At 44.7% G+C, this 20910-nt stretch overlaps 1 protein-coding gene across 1 annotated transcript in view; it reads right to left on the reverse strand.

Moving 5' to 3' along the window:
- Nucleotides 1-6030: 6030 nt before the first annotated feature.
- LOC128740980 (uncharacterized) overlaps nt 6031-20910 on the reverse strand; it is a 53147-nt gene continuing 38267 nt past the window's right edge. Inside the window, exons 2-7 of the mRNA XM_053836556.1 lie at nt 18181-18303; nt 10573-10794; nt 8429-10510; nt 7325-8374; nt 7152-7265; nt 6031-7088 (exon numbers count right to left, since the gene is read on the reverse strand). Coding sequence (XP_053692531.1) covers nt 6031-7088; nt 7152-7265; nt 7325-8374; nt 8429-10510; nt 10573-10794; nt 18181-18303 — 4649 coding nt within the window. The remainder of the gene's footprint in view (nt 7089-7151; nt 7266-7324; nt 8375-8428; nt 10511-10572; nt 10795-18180; nt 18304-20910) is intronic.

The raw sequence follows: 20910 nt of genomic DNA on the forward strand, positions 1-20910 counted from the left end.
CAGTCGTCCGGCACCTTTGCGACGTGGCCGGCCATCGTAGTCTCCCAACTTTGGCCAGGTGTACGATGGAAATCTCTCCAAGTAGTGCCTACAACAACTGGAGGCTCATACGCCTACACCACTCTCCGCTATCCGTTTATACTGCGCCAGGAATAGTCCGCAACACCTTTCGCTCAAATACGGCAAGTGCACGTATGTCTTCCGTAAGCAAAGTCACTGTCTCAAGTCCGTAGAGGACTACCGGTCTGGTTACCGTTTTGTACATCGTCAGCTTTGTGTGGTGGCGTATGCTCCTAGATCAAAGCGTCTTGCGGAGGGAAAAGTAGGCTCGATTTCCAGCTGGAATGCGTCGTTGGATCTCCTAACTCGTATTATTGTCGGCGGTGACCAGAGATCCCAAATATACGAACGCATCAAACACTTCCAGTTCAGCGCCATCAATAGTCACTGTTCGTGGGAGGCTAACGTTACTTTCTCGGGAGCCTCTTCCTACCATATATTTGGTTTTCGACGCATTAATTTGTAACCCTATTTTCCTAAGCTCTGTTTTTAGTCTGGCGTAGATTGCCTCCGCCGTCCCAAGGTTTCTAGTAATGATGTCGAGGTCGTCTGCAAAGGCTAGGAGTTGGCTACTCTTGCTGAAGATCGTTCCTCTCGTTTCGATGCCCGCTCGCCTGATCATACTGGCCATACAGGACAGTTCCCTTGCCGCAACCCTCTGCACGATTCGAAAGGACTCAAGAATGTCCCCGAAACACGCACATGGTACCTCACTCGCTTCAGCCTCCAGGGTAGCTTTGATCAGCCGCGTCAGCTTATCCGGAAAATCGTTCTCGTGCGTTATCTACCATAGCTATCCACGTTCGATTGTATCATATGGTGCCCGGGAATCCAAGAAAATATGATGCGAGGGCACGTTCTACTCCTAACATTTCTGGATGGATTCGTCGGAGAGTGAACAACGTAACAGGACCTGGGAGAGCAACGTTGGGGGGTAGCGTTCTTCTGCATAATGCTGCGGTAATTACAGCAGTCGAGTCGATTGTCCCTTATGTAGATGGATCAAGCCACACTGTAGGGTATCATACATTATTACACATATCAACTTGAGTGTATTATGTAATAGTTCTACATATTTCGTGATTAGCGTAGCGACGCGAGAGACGGTTCACTGCAGTGAGAGCATTGTTTGCATCAGTCAGTGGCATACGGTTGTTTTTGGTCATGTAACGTAACCTTTACGAGATTGGTACACCGTCACAAAAAACTACCCATGTCATGAGCTCGGAATAGTTTTTTTAGTTCTTCACGATCTCTGTCCCTCTTCTGGCGCTTTTTTCTCCTTAGGATCGTGATCAACTCATTCTGCGCCCGTCGGTACTTGGCCAAAATCTCCCTCGTGGTAATGCTTAGACCTGTTTTTTCAAGTTTGTTTCTTCTCCAGCGCATGCTAGGATTCTCCGTGAAACCGATCATTTCGAGCTCTCGGGGTTGCGACCTCAAGCAGGCGTCTTTGTTCCGAGTGCCGATGGCGATGGGATTATTGAATAGAACCGTTTTCCTTAGAACGTATGCGGTCCACCGTAGCTTACCGATTTTCATTAGATGTACGATGGTAATCTCCTCAAGCAGTGTCTGTTGCTCGTATATCGAATGCCTCCGCCATTTCTTCGCTTTCAGCTTGTACTTCGCCATATGCCGTTCACAGTACCCATCGAACGCGGCAAGGGCGCGTATGCCCTCCGTGAGCACCGTTAAATCCATAAAAACTACAAGGTATACAGCCCTACGGGTTGTACGAAATGGTGACGTAGGACTATATCAGATCATCAGATCAAAGACTAATGTAAACTGTATTTCTGGCATATGTACGTTTATAAGAATCTGTGAGTGCAATTGTTTAAGTGAATATTTAAAAGAGAAGAGCACAAAATTCAGATTCAATTCTTCATTGAATGCAATGGTGGCTTTGAAATACGTGGACGGGGGTTCATAAGTACAACGCCAGCATCCATTGAGACATAGAGATTTCTTTTAAGAATCACTCGTGTGCATGATAAAGGTTGAAATGGTAATGACTGACCAATTTCTGTTTTATTTGTATGAGAGTCCTTATCCGCCTACCACAGGGGTGAAGGATCTCAAACCATCATAAAATAAATAAATTCAAAATAAATTCATGCCTCCAAAAGCCCCCACATGCCAAATTTGGTTCCATTTCCTTGATTCGTTCTCGAGTTATGAAGAAATTTATATTTCATTTGTATGGGAGCCCCCCCTCCCTCCTTCTTAGAAGGGGAAGGGGTATCAGTACACCATAGAAAAAATTCTTACCTCAAAAAACCCGCACATGCCAAATTTGGTTCCATTTGATTGATTAGTTCTCGAGTTTTGAGGAAATTTGTGTTTCATTTGTATAGAAGCCCCCCCTCTTACGCCCTCCTTAAAATTGCTCTGTTTCCCCCTATAAAATTGCTGATCATTTTATCTATCCAACGACATAAAAATTGTTCAGTTTCGTTCAGTAGTTTAGTAGTTATTAGCGTTTGAAATCTTTCATTCAAACGTTACACTTCTATTTTCGTTTTCACAAAGTGCTACCCGGTCCCAGTATAGTAAGCAAAGACGTAGTCCTACGTCAAAACTACTTGCCTAATCAGGGTTTTGAATATTCATTTTTTATCAGCTGCGTACGGTGGTTTATGCCTCTTGGTCCTCTGTACAGTTTTGCGAAACGCAAAGTAGGCTCGATTTCCAGAATGAATACGCTGCTGGATCTCTGTACTTAGGTTGTTGTCCACGGCTGCATTACCTAGGAGTTGGATACTTTTACCGTAAACCGTGCCTCTCTTTTCAATGCCTTTTCGTTGGATAACCCATTCAAGAGCGATGTTCAATAGCATGCAGGATACAGCGTCTCGAAGGTACTCGAGAGTGTCTCCAAAATGCGCACGAACCACGCCATTCTATCGTCTCTGATCAGTCGCGTCAGTTTGTCCGATAAAGTGTTCGTGCATTCTCTGCCATAACTGCCATCGATCGACTGTATCATACGCTGCTTTGAAGTAAATAAAGATGTGATACGTGGGCGCGTCATATTCATGGTGATTCTACAAGATCTGTCGGATGGTAAATATTTGGTCCATAGTGACGCGAGTTCCCACGAAGCACACGAAGATAATGCCCTAGCTTGTACTACCGGCGAGAGCCGGTGTAACAGGATCTGGTAAAGCACCTTGAAGGCGGCGTTTACCAACGTTATGCCACGATATTTGCAGCAGTCGAGCCGATCACCCATTTTGTAGATGGGATAAACATCTCTTTCCATTTCGTTTGGCTTCTTGTAGATCAAGTGCTGGTACATTGCTATCTTCCATGGGCATTCCTAGCTTAATTTCCATTCCGCGTGCATGCATATTTCCGAAGACTAGTCACACTCTCAAATGACTACAGACACGGTTACCACGCCTACTAGCACGGTTGTTACAAACCAGTTGTTGCAGTTTCAGTCATAAATAAGTTTCTGCAACCATAAATGCGAAAACGGTGCTACTTGGGACGCCCTCTACGGGCAACAGCGGTATGTGTTAGTTATCACTCTAACAACTAACATCGCTACCACACTGACATCATCAGAGGCCATTGTATATTCACATCATATATCCTTGGGATAAGAGATAGCGGGTGTTGTGTATCGTCCTTTGCTGTAAATGTGTGAACATTCTGCTACGTTCATGCTTTCATGCCTTCGGCGATCCTTCTGACAGTCATCAGAAATCAGAAAAATGCAACAGAAGCGTTATGCATTGTATTTTCATCCTGAAGTTTGCTGTGTCTTTCCGACTCAACGAATCAACCTATTAAAACCCATATCCGGTGGACGCTTAGGCGGCTACCGGGCCGCCAGAGTGAAAGAAGATGAAGCCATACTTGGTTGATAAGTTTTGTACGGACCAGAAATTACATGTGCGACGCCAGCAGCACTTAGTTTTGTTTTTTTTTATTTCGGCTTTAAGCCTGGCTCCACATGCTGGGTTTAATTGTATTGTTTTTGCTTACTGATGCATCCTACGTCCGCAAAGAGACAAGCAAGTTATAGCGAAAGTCATCCTCTGGTTATCGACAGTTCCACCCGATTGCTACTCTCTCCAGTCAGTGTCCCGGACGCACTGAATCGGAAACAAGAGTTAATAAATTTCTGGTAAGTCGACCCACAGTGCATTTCTCGGATCGATTTAATCGTGATGGCTAAGTCTCGATTTTGTCGTTCACAACAGAACCGGATTTTTCTGTTGAAACTGTCGTAGTTTTTGTTGCAGTTACCACGCCCGCAGTCGATCCCGCAGCAATTTTTACTAACTTTCTGAGACTGAGCATACTAGAAACCCCAAACCCGCGCCACCCGTAGATCTAAGGTATCCTCAAACACGGAAAAACCGGCTGCGTCAATGTCTGCTCGCTGCGCCCGGCCGGCAAGACTGCTCTATCTACGGTGGTCATATCGGGTTTATAATTTTACCATACCCTAGCGACCCGCAATTTGGATGAAAGCGATTAATCTAGAAAAAAATGTGGCATCACCAAACCGTTTGAACTTTTTTCGTGGGCCGCAGGAATACAATATATCTAGCAGCAGCATTCAGCAGTGATCTTGAGGGAGAGACATTGTTTTTATTCTTTTTGAAGGACTCCACGTTGTATAATAGGGTTTAATGAGAAACAGATTTTGTTGACGCGAACCAGCTAACAGTTAAAAGTCCCATAAACAGAGTGCTACAGCTGTTTCTCTGTTTACCTTCAGATTTTGCTTCGCGTTGCGTTCCGGACTTGCGCCTTTAAACTTCTCAAACGAGTCCTCTCCTCCACTTACCGTACAACAAAATTCTTGCTGCGGCTCTCGATGGCAACGCTCTTTCAGGTCCTTCGAAAACAATTAACTTTCGCACGATTCCAAGTCTGCTGGTGTGCGTTCTGTACAATCGGCTCCGGGGGGCGGTCTATAAACACGAATCGTTCCAGAACATCACATCACACACTATTTATTTTGGATAATTCTGATAGTCTGCGATGAACTGCTTCCTAACAGTGCCTACTGCGACTCTATACGCTCTTAGTGTAATTCAGTGGATTTTTGTAAAATTATTCATAAAATAATTAAATGACAACATTCCGAATCTCAATCAGGCTTTAGGTTACTTCGCTTTGTATTCTGACGGATCTTAATTTCGATCGACTTATTTCGAACGAGGTGTTTCGTTCGTTTGAATTCCATTCACTTTTGTTTGACAAATCGATCCGTCATTATACAGAATAAGACTGATAAAATTTTGTGCATTTAATTAGTCGCTTTATTTCCGTAAAAATTAACTACATTTACATGCTAGCTAGCTGAGCAGAAGCAATTATTTTGCTTACTTGTCTGCTTATATTTATCGCGCGGATCGATCCAGTCCGGGAGTCCGGGAGACGACGGCAGCCGCTTCCCTGTTTCAAATCAGCATTTGAAAAAGGGAACGCCGGCTGCTGAAAATTCACGCCTCACCACGCCTCGTGACAGTTATCTTTCGGTTTTATGGTAGGTTACGAGCAATCAAAAAATAGATTGTGATGTATGTGCGTATGATCGAACTGCAAAAACCCGCCAACGCCAACCAAAACCAACCACGATCAGTTTGGTAGGTATGAAATGGCGGTTTCGATTTCGATTTCGTGGTTTCCAAGTTACCATGACTTACACTGGAATTTTGTCATGATTTTTCAGTTCAGCTTTTAAAATTGCTTTTTCGCAAATCGGCCATCAATATATGTTTTCGTTTACGTTGAATACGAATCTATAAAACAAGCACTTACGAAAAGTACGGTTAAAGTACAATCTAAGCACTTGTAGTCGACATTCTAAAAAATCTACTAATTTTCTTAAATGTTATAAGTTAATATCACGAAAATCTCTATCATCCTCTCTCACACGCCTCTTTTCTTCGTCATTCATATACTACAGCAACACATTCACCCGCAGTCCAATCCCTATTCTCAGCAGTTCAGCGGCGTACAGTTCACGCCCACTTCGGTACATTTACACTCCAGGCAGGGTCCGGACAGTTCGGAAATTATCCTCCCAACTCGGTACATCCGACCGTAAATGTTGCAACCGGCCAGCTTTAGGATGCCGACAGTATCCTTTAGGCTGTACACCTTGGATTTCATCGAAATTTCCGCTATTCCTTCGGAGTGGTGCTGCTTCAGTTTGTTTATGTCAACCGGATTGACCACGTAGGTCGCATCCGAATTGGGTATGGTATTGGGAGGACCATCCGAAATTACCTGATAGTGTTCGACGTCCGGATCCAGATAGCCGTACCGGTCGATGTCGTTTTTGTATTCTGCTTCACCGGCACCAGCGCTACCGCCAGCACCAACGGCTCCGCCGTTCGAGTGGAAGTTGGGTGCAAGGAAGGGAAGGTCCATTAGGGAAGGTCGGTATAGGACCTGCGGTCCATTGGAAGCACTTTCCACCTTGAGGACAACCGTTCCGTCGTGTTGTTCCTCGTCGGATGGTGGTTTCACATCGCCCAAGTCGAGGCTGGTCGACGGATTGTAAACCCCGCTGATGCGAGATGGACTGGTTCGGAACGGTGGAACACCGTCCGGGTATTCTGCTGTGGTGCTGTTGTCGTGTGCTACTGGTTCGTCCTCTCGGAACAGATAGTTCAGGACGTTCTCTAAACTGAACATTCCGCTTGGTTCCGGTTCGGAACCGTTGCGTAAATGTTCTGCTGACGCTTCGAGTGGCATCGGTGGAAGCGAGAAGTTGATGGCGCTTTGACCGGTGGCCGCGTCGAGTTCATCCACCACCGAGCTAGTGTCGATTGTCGACAGATAGTTAGCGTCGGTTGTGATCGAGATGATCTGCTTGTCGTACTCCGAGCTGTCGACATTGTCGTTGTCCAGGAGGTCGTCCAGTGAGGAGTAGTTATTTTTCGCAACCGAATGATAGACGGAAAACAGTTTTTCTTTGTCTTCGATTAGACTGATCAGTGGCGGGGGAGGTTCCGTTCGGATGACGTCGATGAATGGGTTTGCCGGAGTGACTGTGAAAGTGAATATTTACGGGTTAAAAACGAACAAACAAAAGAAAATGGTCACAAATTTACCTCCAAACTTAAATTTAGTGGTGTTGAATGGTATCTTGATCGAATGATCGTCGGGAAAAACGGTCGTCGCATAGTAAAAGTCTTCCTTGATGTGATCCTTCGGTAGGAAACCTCCTGAAAAAAAAATCATTGTTGATCACCATACTCAAGTCTAGAAGATCAACCAAACACACCTTCAGTTTTAGTTGGTGGCGAGAAGCCACTTCCGGCTGCCAGCGAAGGAACCGGCTTCTCCTCCAGCCGGAACAGGGCGTGCTCGGTGCTGACCTCCGCCGGTTTCGCACTGTAGACCACCGGTTCGTACTTTTCCTTGTGGTTCGAATAGTAGATGTTCTTCTCCGGATAACCGACGCCGTACTTATCGTAAACCGGCACGTACGTTCCTTCCTGCGGCGCTTCGTACTTCGCTGGAATGAACTTTTTCAGTTCGTTCTTGAACAGTTCCTGCTTCGAGTGGATGTCGTACTTGGCCAGTGCGTCCGTGTCCGCGTAATCATAGTCCGGATCGTTGATCGTGTCGTACTTGTTTCGAATGCCAATCTTGGCGTTGTACTGATTGCTCTTGGATTCTATGTCGTAGTTTTCCGTCAATGCCGGATAGGTAAGAGGCGACTCGTAACTGTAATCGTATTTCGGAGGTTTAAACGGAACTCCCGGATGCAGTTCGTGATCGCTGAGTACTCCATAGGGTTCGTAGCCTTCACCGATGACAGGATAATTGGTTGGGTTTGGCTTGTAGAAGTCGTACGGGGCGGCCATTGGAATTGGAGCATCATTTTTCTTAACTGCATCGGCCGGCAGGAACGGGATGATTTTCAAATTCGGAAGACTCGGTGGAAGGGTCGGCTCGCCGTAATCTAAGCTAATATCTGACTCCAGTATCGAAGGAATACTGCTGGGTCTATGGAATTCTCCGATGGGAATCGGTTTTGGCGTTACCGGGCGAGGTTCCGTTCGATTTTTCTGTTTGCCCGAATCGTTCTTCGTAGAATCGAAGATGTTCGACAGTTCCGTCAACAGAACCGACAGAAGATTGTTTTCTTTGGTAATCAGCGGTTTTGTTGTATTCTTCTGGGTAACTGGTTTAGGCTTCGGAGTTGTAATTAGCGGCTGCTCCGTAGAAATCTCAGTAACATTTTCCGATAGCGCGAGTTCTGTATCATTATCAGTCTTAAACTCAACCACGTCCAAATCAGTCACGTCTGTCGTAGCAACAGTACTTGCTTCCTCTTCCTCATACTTCGAAGAAGATTCCCACTCTTCACCCGTAGGAGAACTAGAATCCACCGACAAATCTGTAGTACTCATAACCTCATCTTCATTGAAATCATCACTAGTTCCCTCTGTCGGGGCAGCCTCAGTCACCTCAACATCGGGGATCGTCGTCTCCGGCTCATCGTCTTCTTCCTCGGGCGTTACCGGTTCCGTTTGTTCCGTGAACACTTCTTCCGTAGTCGACGTCGACGTCGACGTCGTAGTTCCAGCAGTCGTCGAAACCACCGCCGGCGAGCTGGAGATGATCGTCGTCGGCACTTTATCGATTTCATGGCCAACGAACTTATCGTTCGGTCGCTTCGTGATGACCGTCGTCACCGCCGGAACCACTTCCGAGTTCGCTACGCTTTCCAGCTTAGCATGCAGCGATTGCAGAATCGATTCCACCGCGGATTTGTCTATGAAATCGTCCACCTTAATGACGACCTCGATCGGTTTCTCCGTGGTGGCACTCTCCGTCAGAATGGGCTTCCGAATCTTTTGTGGTCGTTCGGTTGTGCGAATACGAGGCGGTTCCGTTGTTGTTGTTGTAGTTTTTTGATTTTTTTGTGGTTTTTGAGTTGTTGGTTTTTGAGTGGCTAATGCCAACTTCGGTTGTACGGTAGTAGATGGAGGTTCACGAGAAGATTCCAAATCGACCAACGAGTTGGAAACTTCCGTCAAATTTTCCTTCAATAGAGAATCGGATTCTAATTTATGGAACTCTGGCTCTCCGTTAGTTGAATCAATCACCAGCGGGGCTTTGGTTACTGCTTTTGGAGCTTCCTTCGTTGTTGACGTTGAAGTGACAGTCGAGCTGGATGGCGCTGGCGTTGTTGTTGTTGTTGTTGTTGTTGACGTGGATGTTTTAATTGTTGTTGTTTTGGCTGTCGTAGTCGTCGTTGTTGCTGGTGTTGTTGTTTTAGCCGTCGTAGTCGTCGTTGTTGTTGGTGCCGTTGTTTTAATTGTCGTGGTCGTTGTTCTTGTTGTTGGTGCAGTTGTTTTAACTGTCGTAGTCGTCGTCCTTTTTGTTGTTGATGTTGTCGGCGTAGGCGTAGAGGTAGTTTTCACTGTTGTAGGCGGCGTCGTCGTCGTCGTCGTATTCTGCGTCGTTTCTCTAACTGCATTCGACTTAAGCAATAGTGGAATAGTACTTCTGGGAGGAAAATTAAAATCTGGCTTCTCAATGTAGATAGTCTGCGGCTCTTGAATAATTTCCACTTTGACAGTATGCAATTCGGTTGTTGTCTCCGTTGCCGGAGCAACGTCGATGGTGGTGTTCGTGCTAGTCGCATTCAATGCCGCAGTTGCTATCGTCGTTTCCGGCAACAAATCATCCGAATTACTATCAATAAACTCCAGTCCTGCCTTCAGGAAATCAAAAAAGCTCTTCTCCGACGTAGTACTATTAACCTGCGGCGGCTCCGTCACTACTGTTTCGGTAACATTCTTCCCCTCAACCTTCGGCTCATCGGGATCGGGACCAAACAGAATGGAAAAGAAGTCAAACGACTCTTGCTCATCCTCGATCTTTCGGGCGAAAGTTTTCAGATCACCATGTTCTAAAATAAAATTCAAAACGTTAGCGTAAAATTCCAACCACCTTTCCAAGCAACAAAACTTACTACAATCATACCGCACCGCGCAGCACTCGCCACGGGGAACCCGCGGCGTACAACCCTTAATAGCCGGAGCGCACTTCTTCGGCGTACACTTCTTCGTGCCCCGAATGCAGTAGCAAACCTCGCACGGATCCAGCGAAGCTACCCGATCACCTTCCGGATAGGTTTTTCCTTTCACAACACACCCACTATTTTTCCCTGTTTTCTGTTCCACGGTTCGGAGATAGTGTCGATTATTAATCCGCCGCACCGGTTTCGGCGGCTCGGTCGAAATTGTTGCATTGAACGGCGTTTTTCCTGTACAATCGTACCGGATCGGACAGCAGGCGGAATCGATGAAAATCGGAGCGCACCGAGGGTTCGGCAAGGCACACTTTGGTTTGACGCATTTCTGCTGACCATTGATGCAGTAGCAGTACGAGCACAGCGAGGACGAAGTCATGGCCGACCCCGATTTGTACACCGTTCCGTTGACGATGCATGCTGAAATAGTAATTTAAATTTAATTAATAACTGAAACTTGTTAGATTTAAAACAAAACCGACCTCCAAGCTCCTCCACATCGTCATCGTCGGATCTCCTGAGGTAGGAGTTCGGATTCGATAGTCGCTCTTCGGCTGCCTTCTGGTAGTAGTCCAGGAAATGGATTTTCTTCCGATCTCCACTGTTTTTGGTGGCCAGGTGTAGCTTCGAGCACTGAAGGTACGGACAGCAGGCACCATTCTTGTGCACCAGAATACAGCCCCTCGGTGGAGGAATGGGTTGTTCTAAAAGAAAGATTAATTAATATTATTATGATAATTAAAATGATAGTAAGAGGCGAACCAGCCGCAGGCTAAAAACCTCTCTAATACAGTATAAAAAAAATGATAGTTGTAACTGCGAAACAACCTCGCACGTCTCTACGGTGAACCCAGTATTCAGAAAGTGATTAAAGCAGGACGGATACGTTGGGCAGGACATGTTGCTAGAATGCCGGACAACTATCCCGCAGAATCCGGTAGGAACAAGACGAAGAGGGGCACAGCGAGCGAGGTGGCAAGACCAGGTGGAGCGAGAACTGGCGAGCACTGGGTGCCCGCGGATCTGGAGACCAGCTGCACCGAATCTGGACCGAAATACATGGAGAAATTATGCTATACAGGTCTTGTCATAAGACGTTAGGCCAATTAAGTCAAGTAAGTCAACTGCGTTACTGTCAATAATTCTACGATAATAGATTATACAGAATAATTAAAAAGATTACCTGAAGTGTGTAACAGGAAGTTTACATAATATTGGAATATAATATTGGAGTCGCTGGTCAGTGAGTTAGCCCTGCGACACAACAGAGTTTTGGTTAGTTGTGGCAAATTGACTAAAATATCAGTTCATATTGGCGATCCTGCCAGCTTGAATTTTCGTAGTGTTTATAAAGTTTTACTGGGCTATCATAAATGTTTACTACCAACGCGAAGGATTGGGGAGGTTGAGCCGAAGCCAGTTCAGATTGAGTCGGCAAAAGCCCAATGGTATGTTTTTTCTGTGTGGGCTTATCGCTATGACGAATACTTTGTTCTAATGTGGTGTATGCTATATTCCGCACTTCATATTTGTACTTGAGCGATTAGCGTATACCAAGCCAGTCGAGGCCTCCTTTACCTGAAGTTAGGTCCTCATGATCAGTACACTAACTATAAGCATCGTCGTCGGGGCAATGTAAAACTCAGTATGAAGGAAGTGTAATGAGGAGCGTGACAATAAACCCGTGCTTAAGTTTCTTAAAATGGAATGTCCTCGATTCTGCTGAGACCCGAGCTCATGATCAGTCGCTCATAGCATAACAAACTCTGTGACCTTGCGGCTATGGAACTCCTCAAAACCAGGCTAATGCTTATTAAAGTTGATTCAGGATGAACCCAAGGTCAACGCTTCTAAATGAAATCTTTCGAGACCTCAGACCTCTATTGAAACTATGGCGGATACAACGAAGAATCACTTCACCATCAATTGTAGCAGATTCGTGAAATGCAAAAATCTGCGTAAGCCAAACATCTTCCGTTACCAAATATGTGTTTTTATAACCAGTGTCGTTTACAGCATTGCACAGATCTGAAACTGCAAACCGCAAACGGCTTTGTGCAGGACACGGAAAGTAGTGCTAGTTTATGGTTTTCATTGACAATGGATCCAAGCTGCTCCTGATAGGGCTTAATATAGTAAAAAAGCTTAAAGTAAAAAGGCCACCAAATGCTTGAAATTAGCTGGTAGAACTCGACTGATGATGAACGAGTACATATCTCTGGAGTACGCAGTTATACGAAAGGTGACCTGTAAGGCATCAATACAATGTCCTCCCTCCAACTTTGGCCACAACAATTGTTGCTTCCCGATCACATTAGGCTGGCGAGTGAGTGACTTTATCTTAAATCTCATTCAATGACCGTTACACATACATTTCCACATACAGGCGGAACGTGGGAGCGATCGATTAACACAGTTAAGAGCCGTTGGGGAATACAAATCACGCTGTATCCAACAATGCGAGTGCTACCCACAGTAAAGTTTGTTCCGTTTAGAATTTGGTCGCACAATTTATTCAATTTTCAATGAGTAAATAAAGTCAAAATTTGTAAAAAAATTATTTTTGTAGGTTTCTCATTGGGTTTTAAGGAAAAAATTAAAATTATTCTTCTTTTCCGATAAACTTTTGAATTTTCTGCTGAATACATCCCATCATTTTCTGTACAACCGTATCTGCCATCTTTTTCAACCGTTTTTCTGTACCAGAAGGAGAAAATATGTGCAAATCTAACACCTCTATTCACTAAATCTTATTCCCACCTCCACGTGGTAGCGGCTGGGGTATGCAGACAGAGAAGGGAGAATAGTGGCTCCCGCCCACATCTAAGACGGCAGCTCCATCAGCGGAATAAAGGATGTCCCACATCAAATTGCACCACGGAAAACACTGTAGAAAATTACCTAATTGACCGATCCTTTTCAAACTTATAGACAATAAAATATTACCTTTTGACATATTTATTTCATTCAACTGTAATACCATAACCTCGTACCTCGTATGCTCGTACCTTACGCTTAACTCCACCAATAAGGTTCTGTACAACATCTGGTTGCAGCTTCTTCTGTACAGAAACCCACTTTTTCTTCATGTCTTCCTCAGATTTCACCTTCTTGGGATGCTTCCGTAGTGCCTCCATGATAGCCCAGTATTTTTTTCGATGGACCTTAGTTTCGGTGCGTTTGTTCATGTCCTTGGGTACGAAAGTAACCTCGTTGGCTTCGTATCACTCCAGAACATCCTTTGAATAGTGGCACGAAGCTAAATCCGGCCAAAAGATCGTAGGGCCCTCGTGCTACTTCAGTAGAGGATGCAGACGCTTCTGTACGCACTCCGTAAGGTAGATTTCAGTCAGTTTACAGTCCCGGTAGTCACGAACGGCGCACTCCGTTTGCCACATGAGCAGATCGCTTGCCAAATCATGTGTTTCTTGGTAAAATTTGAAAGTTTTTGCTTCTATATTTCCTCCGGAATATCAAATTCCATGATCCATGATGAGGCTTCGTCAGCATCTGGGTGTACTGTTTCCGGGCCCGTGACTTTCCCACCGTATTTTGCCATTCGTCACGATTTGGAGTCTTCTGCACTTTGTACGTATGCAGTCGCTCCCGTTCCTTGGCTCTCTGAACGAAGGAAGTTGGCCAGATTCAACTTTTTGGCCACATCGCTGACCGATGGATCGGGATTCTCCTCAAACGCTTCCACGACACGCTTTTGATCCTGATCACTAACAGAACATCCATTCTGACCGCATTTCTCCTTCCGAGTTGTTTTCCGATGTCAGATAAGATAGTTGAGGATTTTCCAAGTGTTTGCGCAAAATCAATTCGCGACGTTCCTTTTAGGGTGACTCAATTTTTTACAATTTTCGTAAAACTGACAGCTATAATGCTGTGTAAACAATACACTCTAAACTACTCCTACCCAAAATATGGTGCATTTTGATGTGGAACACCCTTTAGGTACGTTCGGCTAACAACCTAGCGTATCCGAAAACTAAGTAAGTTACAGAAAATGAAAAAAGATATCTATCCGGATTGTTGGCAACGACCTTTAGCATGAAAATAGGGACACAGCAGAGCAAGCTCAATTTACGAAAAGCCGCTTAGCCGCCTGAAGTTTAAAATCTCGGGGCTGAGCGAGTACTGGCAAACACAAGACTTCATCCGGAAAGTTCGTTTATAAATAGCGAAAACAAAAGTGGTCCAAGATTACTCCCCTGGGGGACGCCGGCAACATTCGTAAACAGGTGAGAACGGAACGGAAAGCTCTGATCTTAACGCCAAGTAATCGATTTGGCATATAGCATCTGAACCAGGTGATCAAAGGTACATATGTAGACTCCGAGTTTCTCTAGTGTGATCCACTCGATTAAATGCTGCCTTGAAATCTGTGTAGAGAGCACCATTGTCCACGGTTATCCATTGTGCGAACGCTAATTGACGCTAATTCGGTCAGATATGTCGCAAAAGACCGCTTAGGAGAAAATCCATTGTACAGCCAATTCCCGTGGAAGAAGTGCTTGATAAGTTATTATACAACAAAAATGTTACTTGGGGATCCACACAAGACAACCTTCGAGCAAGGCTTGGAGCAGTGGCACATCGCAACTCTGATAAAGAGGGCACCGATAAGCGAAAGAATAATTGTGGCCAGACTTAGAACACGGGTTAGAAACCTAACAATAATCCAGTGCTATACGTCAGCAGATTCTGCCGACCTGCAGGAGAAACGAATTTTTACAGCCAGCTAAACACCGCGGTTGAGAAATTCCCGAATGGCGACATTGAAATCTACTTGGTCGACTACAACGCGAAGATTGGTTCAAACAATGTGAACCTAGTATCGCCTAGGAGAAGCGATTTCCCGCCCAGTATTTGTTACGTTTCAGATTCAACCACAAAAAATGGCGATGTGCCGGGGTGTCGCCTAGAAGAAATGAGTGAAAAACATGGTCATTAGCGGATCGCTCTTTCCCCACAGACCAGCACATAAGGTCACGTGACGTCCCAATAGAAAATCAAATCGACCACATCTGCATCAGCCGAAAGTGGAGAAGGAGTTTTCTTGAAGTACGCAACAAGCGCAGCGCCGATCACCTTGTTATCACTGAGATCGCACTTGTCCAACAACGCGACGGGACGAGAAAGCTGAATGTTCTTACAACGGCCGCCTGAATGTTGTTACGATTGGAGAATCCCGAAGCGAAAAGGGTTTTTGTCGAGTATCTTGGATCCCGAGCTTCGGAGTTGCCGCCTGGTGGAACTGTTCTAGAGCAATGGACTGGCATCAAGAACACCTTAATCACGACTAGTGCCGAAACACTCGGTAAAATGCGCAGCGAACGCAGGGAGTAGATTTTGGATGCAACTTGGAGAATGAAACGATACGCCGAACTGTTAAACAAGCTTGTAGGCGGAACAAGAGTCCCTGGACTAACTCCCTAGCGAAGAAGTAGAAACCACCGCAGCCAATGATAAATATCCGTTTGTTGTACGATATTTCTTTCCGCTTTATTGGTACCAAGATGAATACTAAGACACCGCTAAAGAACAGAGCTGGTCAGTTACTGACTGACTGTACAGAATAGCTTAAGCGATGAACGGAGTTTCAGTTTCTAATATCGGAGACTAACTGCGTCAACTCTGAGGTGCCATTACCGGACAAGAGTAGCAATCCAAAGTATGAAATCCAACAGAGTGCAAGGAATAGACTGCATTTTAGCCGACATACTCAAAACTGACCCATGGATGTCATCAGCTATTCAGCAATATATGGGAAAACGCAACTTTTGCGGTGGACTAATGCAGGGCATATTGGTCAGGGTCCCTAAAAAAGAAGACCTAACTAAATGCGTCATGTTGTTTTGTATTTTTCTTAAAGTACTTTGTAAGGTAATCCTTAACTGGATCCAGAAGGAGATCAACGCTACTCTCCGGCGGCAGGTAGCTGGATTCCATAGGGGTCCGTCATGTCTAGATCATATCACAACGCTTCGCATTATATTGGAGTAGGTCAACGAATTCCAGGACTCTGCTGGTGTTCGTTGACTTCGAAAAGGCGTTCGACCGAATCAACCACGAAAACATCTGGGGTGCGCTTAGGCGTGGAAGAGTTCCAGGTAAACGCTGCTGTTTCTCATCGTTATGGATGAGATATTAGGATACCTTGGAATCCTCTAAGAATGGAGCAGCTAAATAACCTTGACCTAGCCGATGACATTGTCTTGCTCGCATAATGCCGAAACGATATACAGAGCAAGTTAGATGCCCTCTCCGAGAGCTCCCATGCAGCAGGCCTCACAGTCAATGATGCGAAAACCAAGTCTATGGTAGCGAACACTGACAATCCTGCCAACTTCATAGTAGCGGGACCACAGGTTGAGCAGGTGAGAGCCTTTCAATATCTTAGTAGCCGGTCAACGCTCGATGGTGATACTAAGACTACTATAGCCATAGGGTTCAGGACGACCAGGGGTCCCTTTGCAGATCTGCGAAATATCTGGTGCTCAAATGAAGTCATTCTACATACCAAAACCCGAATATTCAACTTAAACGTTAAATCCGTATTGCTGTACGACTGGAAAATGTGGTGTTTCTCCAACGAGGAACTCCATCGTTGATGTCATCAACGGCCCATACGACCACAGAAATCCGAGAACGTTGGTGAAAGTGGATCGGACGCAACTTGAGGGAAAGAACGAACAAGATCTGCAGGCAAGCGCTCGACAAGAATCCGCTAAAACAACCTGGAAGAGGCAGACCCAGAGGTTCATAGTGACAAGCTTAGCGAACAACATCCGGATTCTCGAGACTTCTGAAAGCCGTGGTGAGTAACAGTCGGCAGTGGAGATCTCTAACTTCATCCCTGTATCCTTGTAAGAAAGGGACAGTTGACTGTTATTTTTGTTTCTCTGTGACCTTATATTTCGACTTTCAACTCTATTTTTGGGTCACAGCCTCCTTTTCATGGCCCCGTCTATTTAACTTCTTTAATCAACCAATTTAACCTATTTAAGGTGAAGGTCGTCAGAGGCCAGCTGCTTTTTTACTGATTTCAGTGCTTGTGCTTGTTTCCACTATCGTTTTGTTTATACTCAGTAGGTGTTTACGGCAGCAGTAGGTAATAATCTGTTATGAACAATTACGAAACGTAGAATCGCGTATCTATTTTTGCTGTTGAACTTGTTCCGACAGTAATTCTATCACATAAAATGTTGTTAACGGTTAATTTTATTATCAGAGAATTTTATAAGCATATTTTCGACACTTTACGACCGTTAATTTAATAATGAAAATTATTGGCCAATTTCACGCTCAACGTAAATATGGCATCACTCCCGTTTCTTTGGTAACGTATCAACAACGACGGTCGCGGATTCGGATGCGGAATTGCAATAGAAACGAAGTAAAGTTTTTCATATCAATTCAATTGAACAGTTTGGGCAAAATCATTATAATATCTTACCAGATAACTGTTCGGATAGTAAATTAAAGTTTTCTGTGTTTCAAGTTTCGCGAGTGATGTGATGAATGGAGCGGCCGAAAAAAATTAAAGAAAAATCGACGGCGAAACAGTGAAAATATAGTGATGAATTTTAATTGGGCAGAAACCTCAGTATTTAGTGTAAGTTATGCCCCAAAAAGTAATAGAATCTATAGAATGCAATGTTTAGTGCTGCGAGTTGCAAGATCTGATTACGGCTAGCAGGTCAATTGAACTAATTTTATCTTTTTGTGATGGTTTCCCGAGTCTACGGGAGCATGTTGGTACACTGAAGAAGGGAAGGGTAATATTCGGTGCCATACTGACTGCCATAAATGGACTCTGACGATCTTGTCCTTAATCAACCAATGTCGGATAACAGTTATATGTTGTTAAGATAAATTTCATTGTATTTTACTAAGATTTTGCAAGAGCACATTTCTGTTCCGTTTTTGCTCAGTTAGATCTTGACATTTTTCGAGCATCACTACTCCTTTATAGCAGCGCTGCTCAACAGCAAGCAGCGAAACCACTCTAAAAATAATGCCCCTTTCGGTAGGCTACCGAATCTACACCCATACCAACACACATACTGAAAGAGACTTACCCGGGCAAACCTTCAGCGCACAAATCAACGTTTTACTCTGGCACTTGCACATCAGACAGGGTTCCATCGTTGGCACAATTGAGCCCTCCATGAAGTGGGTCCCATTATAATAACAGCTAGACTCTGAAAGTAGAAAAGAAACAAACGAAAGAAACTATGTTACATTCATGAATGGCTGATAAAGGTGACAAACAGGTAAGCCGGTCGATCGGATAGGAATGCAAATGTTCCCTGCCATCAATCAATGAATCGATCGATCGATTCCCCTTGCCAGCAGCCGGCGGGCGGAAGAAAAACGCCGTTTGTTACCATACCAGACAGTCGGCCGGTGTGGATCTACTTGCAACAAACGAAAAAGAAAAGAATGCCGACTCGAGGCGCGCGCGCAAATCTACGCTCACGACGATCGATCGTCATAAATATCAGTGCATGGAGTGCTATTATATTGGCTGTCATTTTTGACCCACTGACACGGTTCAACCGAAGCTGCTGGGATGGGAACGAAGGGTTCACAACCCGCGTCCCGATCGGTCACTGTACCGACGACCGAGCGGCAAAAGCCCAAACTGCTGTGGTACGGTAAGTGAACTTCGCACAAGCGATCCACCGCACCACAATAGCCGAGGAAATGAAGATAAACAACCCGGAGTACCCTTGCGGTTGTAATATGAGCTACATACAAGCAAGCCACCCAACCGACCGAGCAGGACCGGAGGAGACCGGAAGAGTGATGGTAAAAAGAAAAACACATACGTGAATGTGCTTGGCTTTGAAACCCGCTCGGTTGGGTCGTATGTAGATTCTCCTAAGTCATGGTTGTTGAGACTTCCGGTACAAAATATAAAGCAAGAAGGTTTAACGAAAATCAAAATAATATAATTCACCGGATCACCAAAGGAAAAACAAACCAATCATCGATTCCTTTACGGTGATCAGTCAGACATCAGACATTCAACGCAAGCAGAAGCACCGGAGGGCGTGAATCGATTAGAGCGTGCTAATAGATCGTCAAATGCTTATTATTCTCGCACACGTCATTGGTCCACTCAGGTTGTTTCCCAAAAGTGATCGTTCAGACTGGTGCGATCTTATTGCCGTCAGGCGCTTGCGGCCATTTGTTGTTAAGATATTTCCGAAAGCCCGCGCGTGAGGGCTTTACCTACCCACAGAAGCAGACAGCATAGCAATCAACACATCAACAAAAGGCTCTTCTATTTCATTAGCGTTTCGAACGGCGCGAGGCGATCGGTTCCCCAGCAGTATCGATGCTCCATGCTTCTTGTCTCCTCATCTATCCATTCGTTCGGTAGAATCCGGAGAAACCAACAAAAGGCTCCCGTTGTGACTGATTGATGAAACGCGAGGCTAATTCAAAACAAATTCTCGCGAAAAAAAACCAGCGAATTGAATAAGCGGAAGAAAACAAACTATGTATAAACAAATTTCAAACTCTTGTGACGGCGGGTTGAATTCCTCCAGCTTCAAGTACCGCTTGAGGTTCATGAAAGTGAATTAAGTGGGCAGCTGTTAGCAGTTATATACAAATTTTGCTATGAAAGCAACTTATGTCGAGCCTTCAAGTGTACGGTTCAAGTCGCGTGCAACTGCGCGATCTTTGCCACTCTCGCTCCCTTCAATCCGTTGAGGACCGCGCAAGCGAGAAGTGGAACTATCCAAGAAGCAAAAAAAAGTAAGATCAGCTATTAAGCACCAGCTTACTGCAGATTGGAAGCTGGAATCGAACAACAAAAAAACAAAAGTGGGACATGTGTGTTAAGCTGGGTTCGATGCAAATTTTCTCCCTCCTGATTGGATTGCGTTGGCCTCAAGTGGCAGTTGGCAAGCAGCTGACGTCACTTGACCCGAAAAGTGTTCATTGTTCCCTCGAGATGGCCTCCAATCGGTTCGGTTCGGTGGTGTTTTACTTTCGCTTGCAGCGACCGTTGCCTGCCACCAGCATCCGCTAGGTGCTAGGGTGACGCTCCGGTTCATTGACCGCTTGAAAACCCGGGACTGTGGTGGGAAAAAACCAAGAGATGATTCAGACGCAAAATAGGACGTTTTTTTGGACACTGATTGGTTCCTAACTTGTGGAAATTGGAACATCACAACCGTGAAATTACGATATTATAACGAATTGCAAAATTATTTGTTTGCTCTTCCTTATCGTTATCGTATTTTCCATTTTAATTTACTCCTTTGAAACATAAATCAACTCACATTGCTTGCGATTTAAGACTCGATTTGAACGAGAGTAATTAAATACTTCATTCTTTGTTATTGAAATGTTCACAATCATCATAAATAACATCGTAATACCTTTATCACTATACAGTACTAGTTTACTGACCGTAGTTTTATTGCTCAGCTATCAGTGCTACGACCATCAAATCGTGAATCCAGATAAAAATAGTACCGGTTTCCCCGGAGCAATAAACCTAGTTCGTTTCGAAACGAAGCAACATTTTAAAAACAAAACAAAAAAGTTATCCCGCCAGTTAAATCTATGCTTGCTTTGATTACCGCTATCAATTTGACAGCTCCATCCAATGGGGGATTGATCGCAAACAAAAGTAAGCATAAATTTTCCATGATTGACGTGTAATTTTGTGCTTCGCTTCATTAAGACCGCTTAATTGACGCGGCTGACACTATTAATCGCCAGTGAAAGTTATTATTCGATTAAACTACAGCTGAAGTGTGATGATACATCAAGTAACTTTTTATAAT

The sequence above is a fragment of the Sabethes cyaneus genome, chromosome 3 (assembly GCF_943734655.1).
Source record: "Sabethes cyaneus chromosome 3, idSabCyanKW18_F2, whole genome shotgun sequence".
Lineage (NCBI taxonomy): Eukaryota > Metazoa > Arthropoda > Insecta > Diptera > Culicidae > Sabethes > Sabethes cyaneus.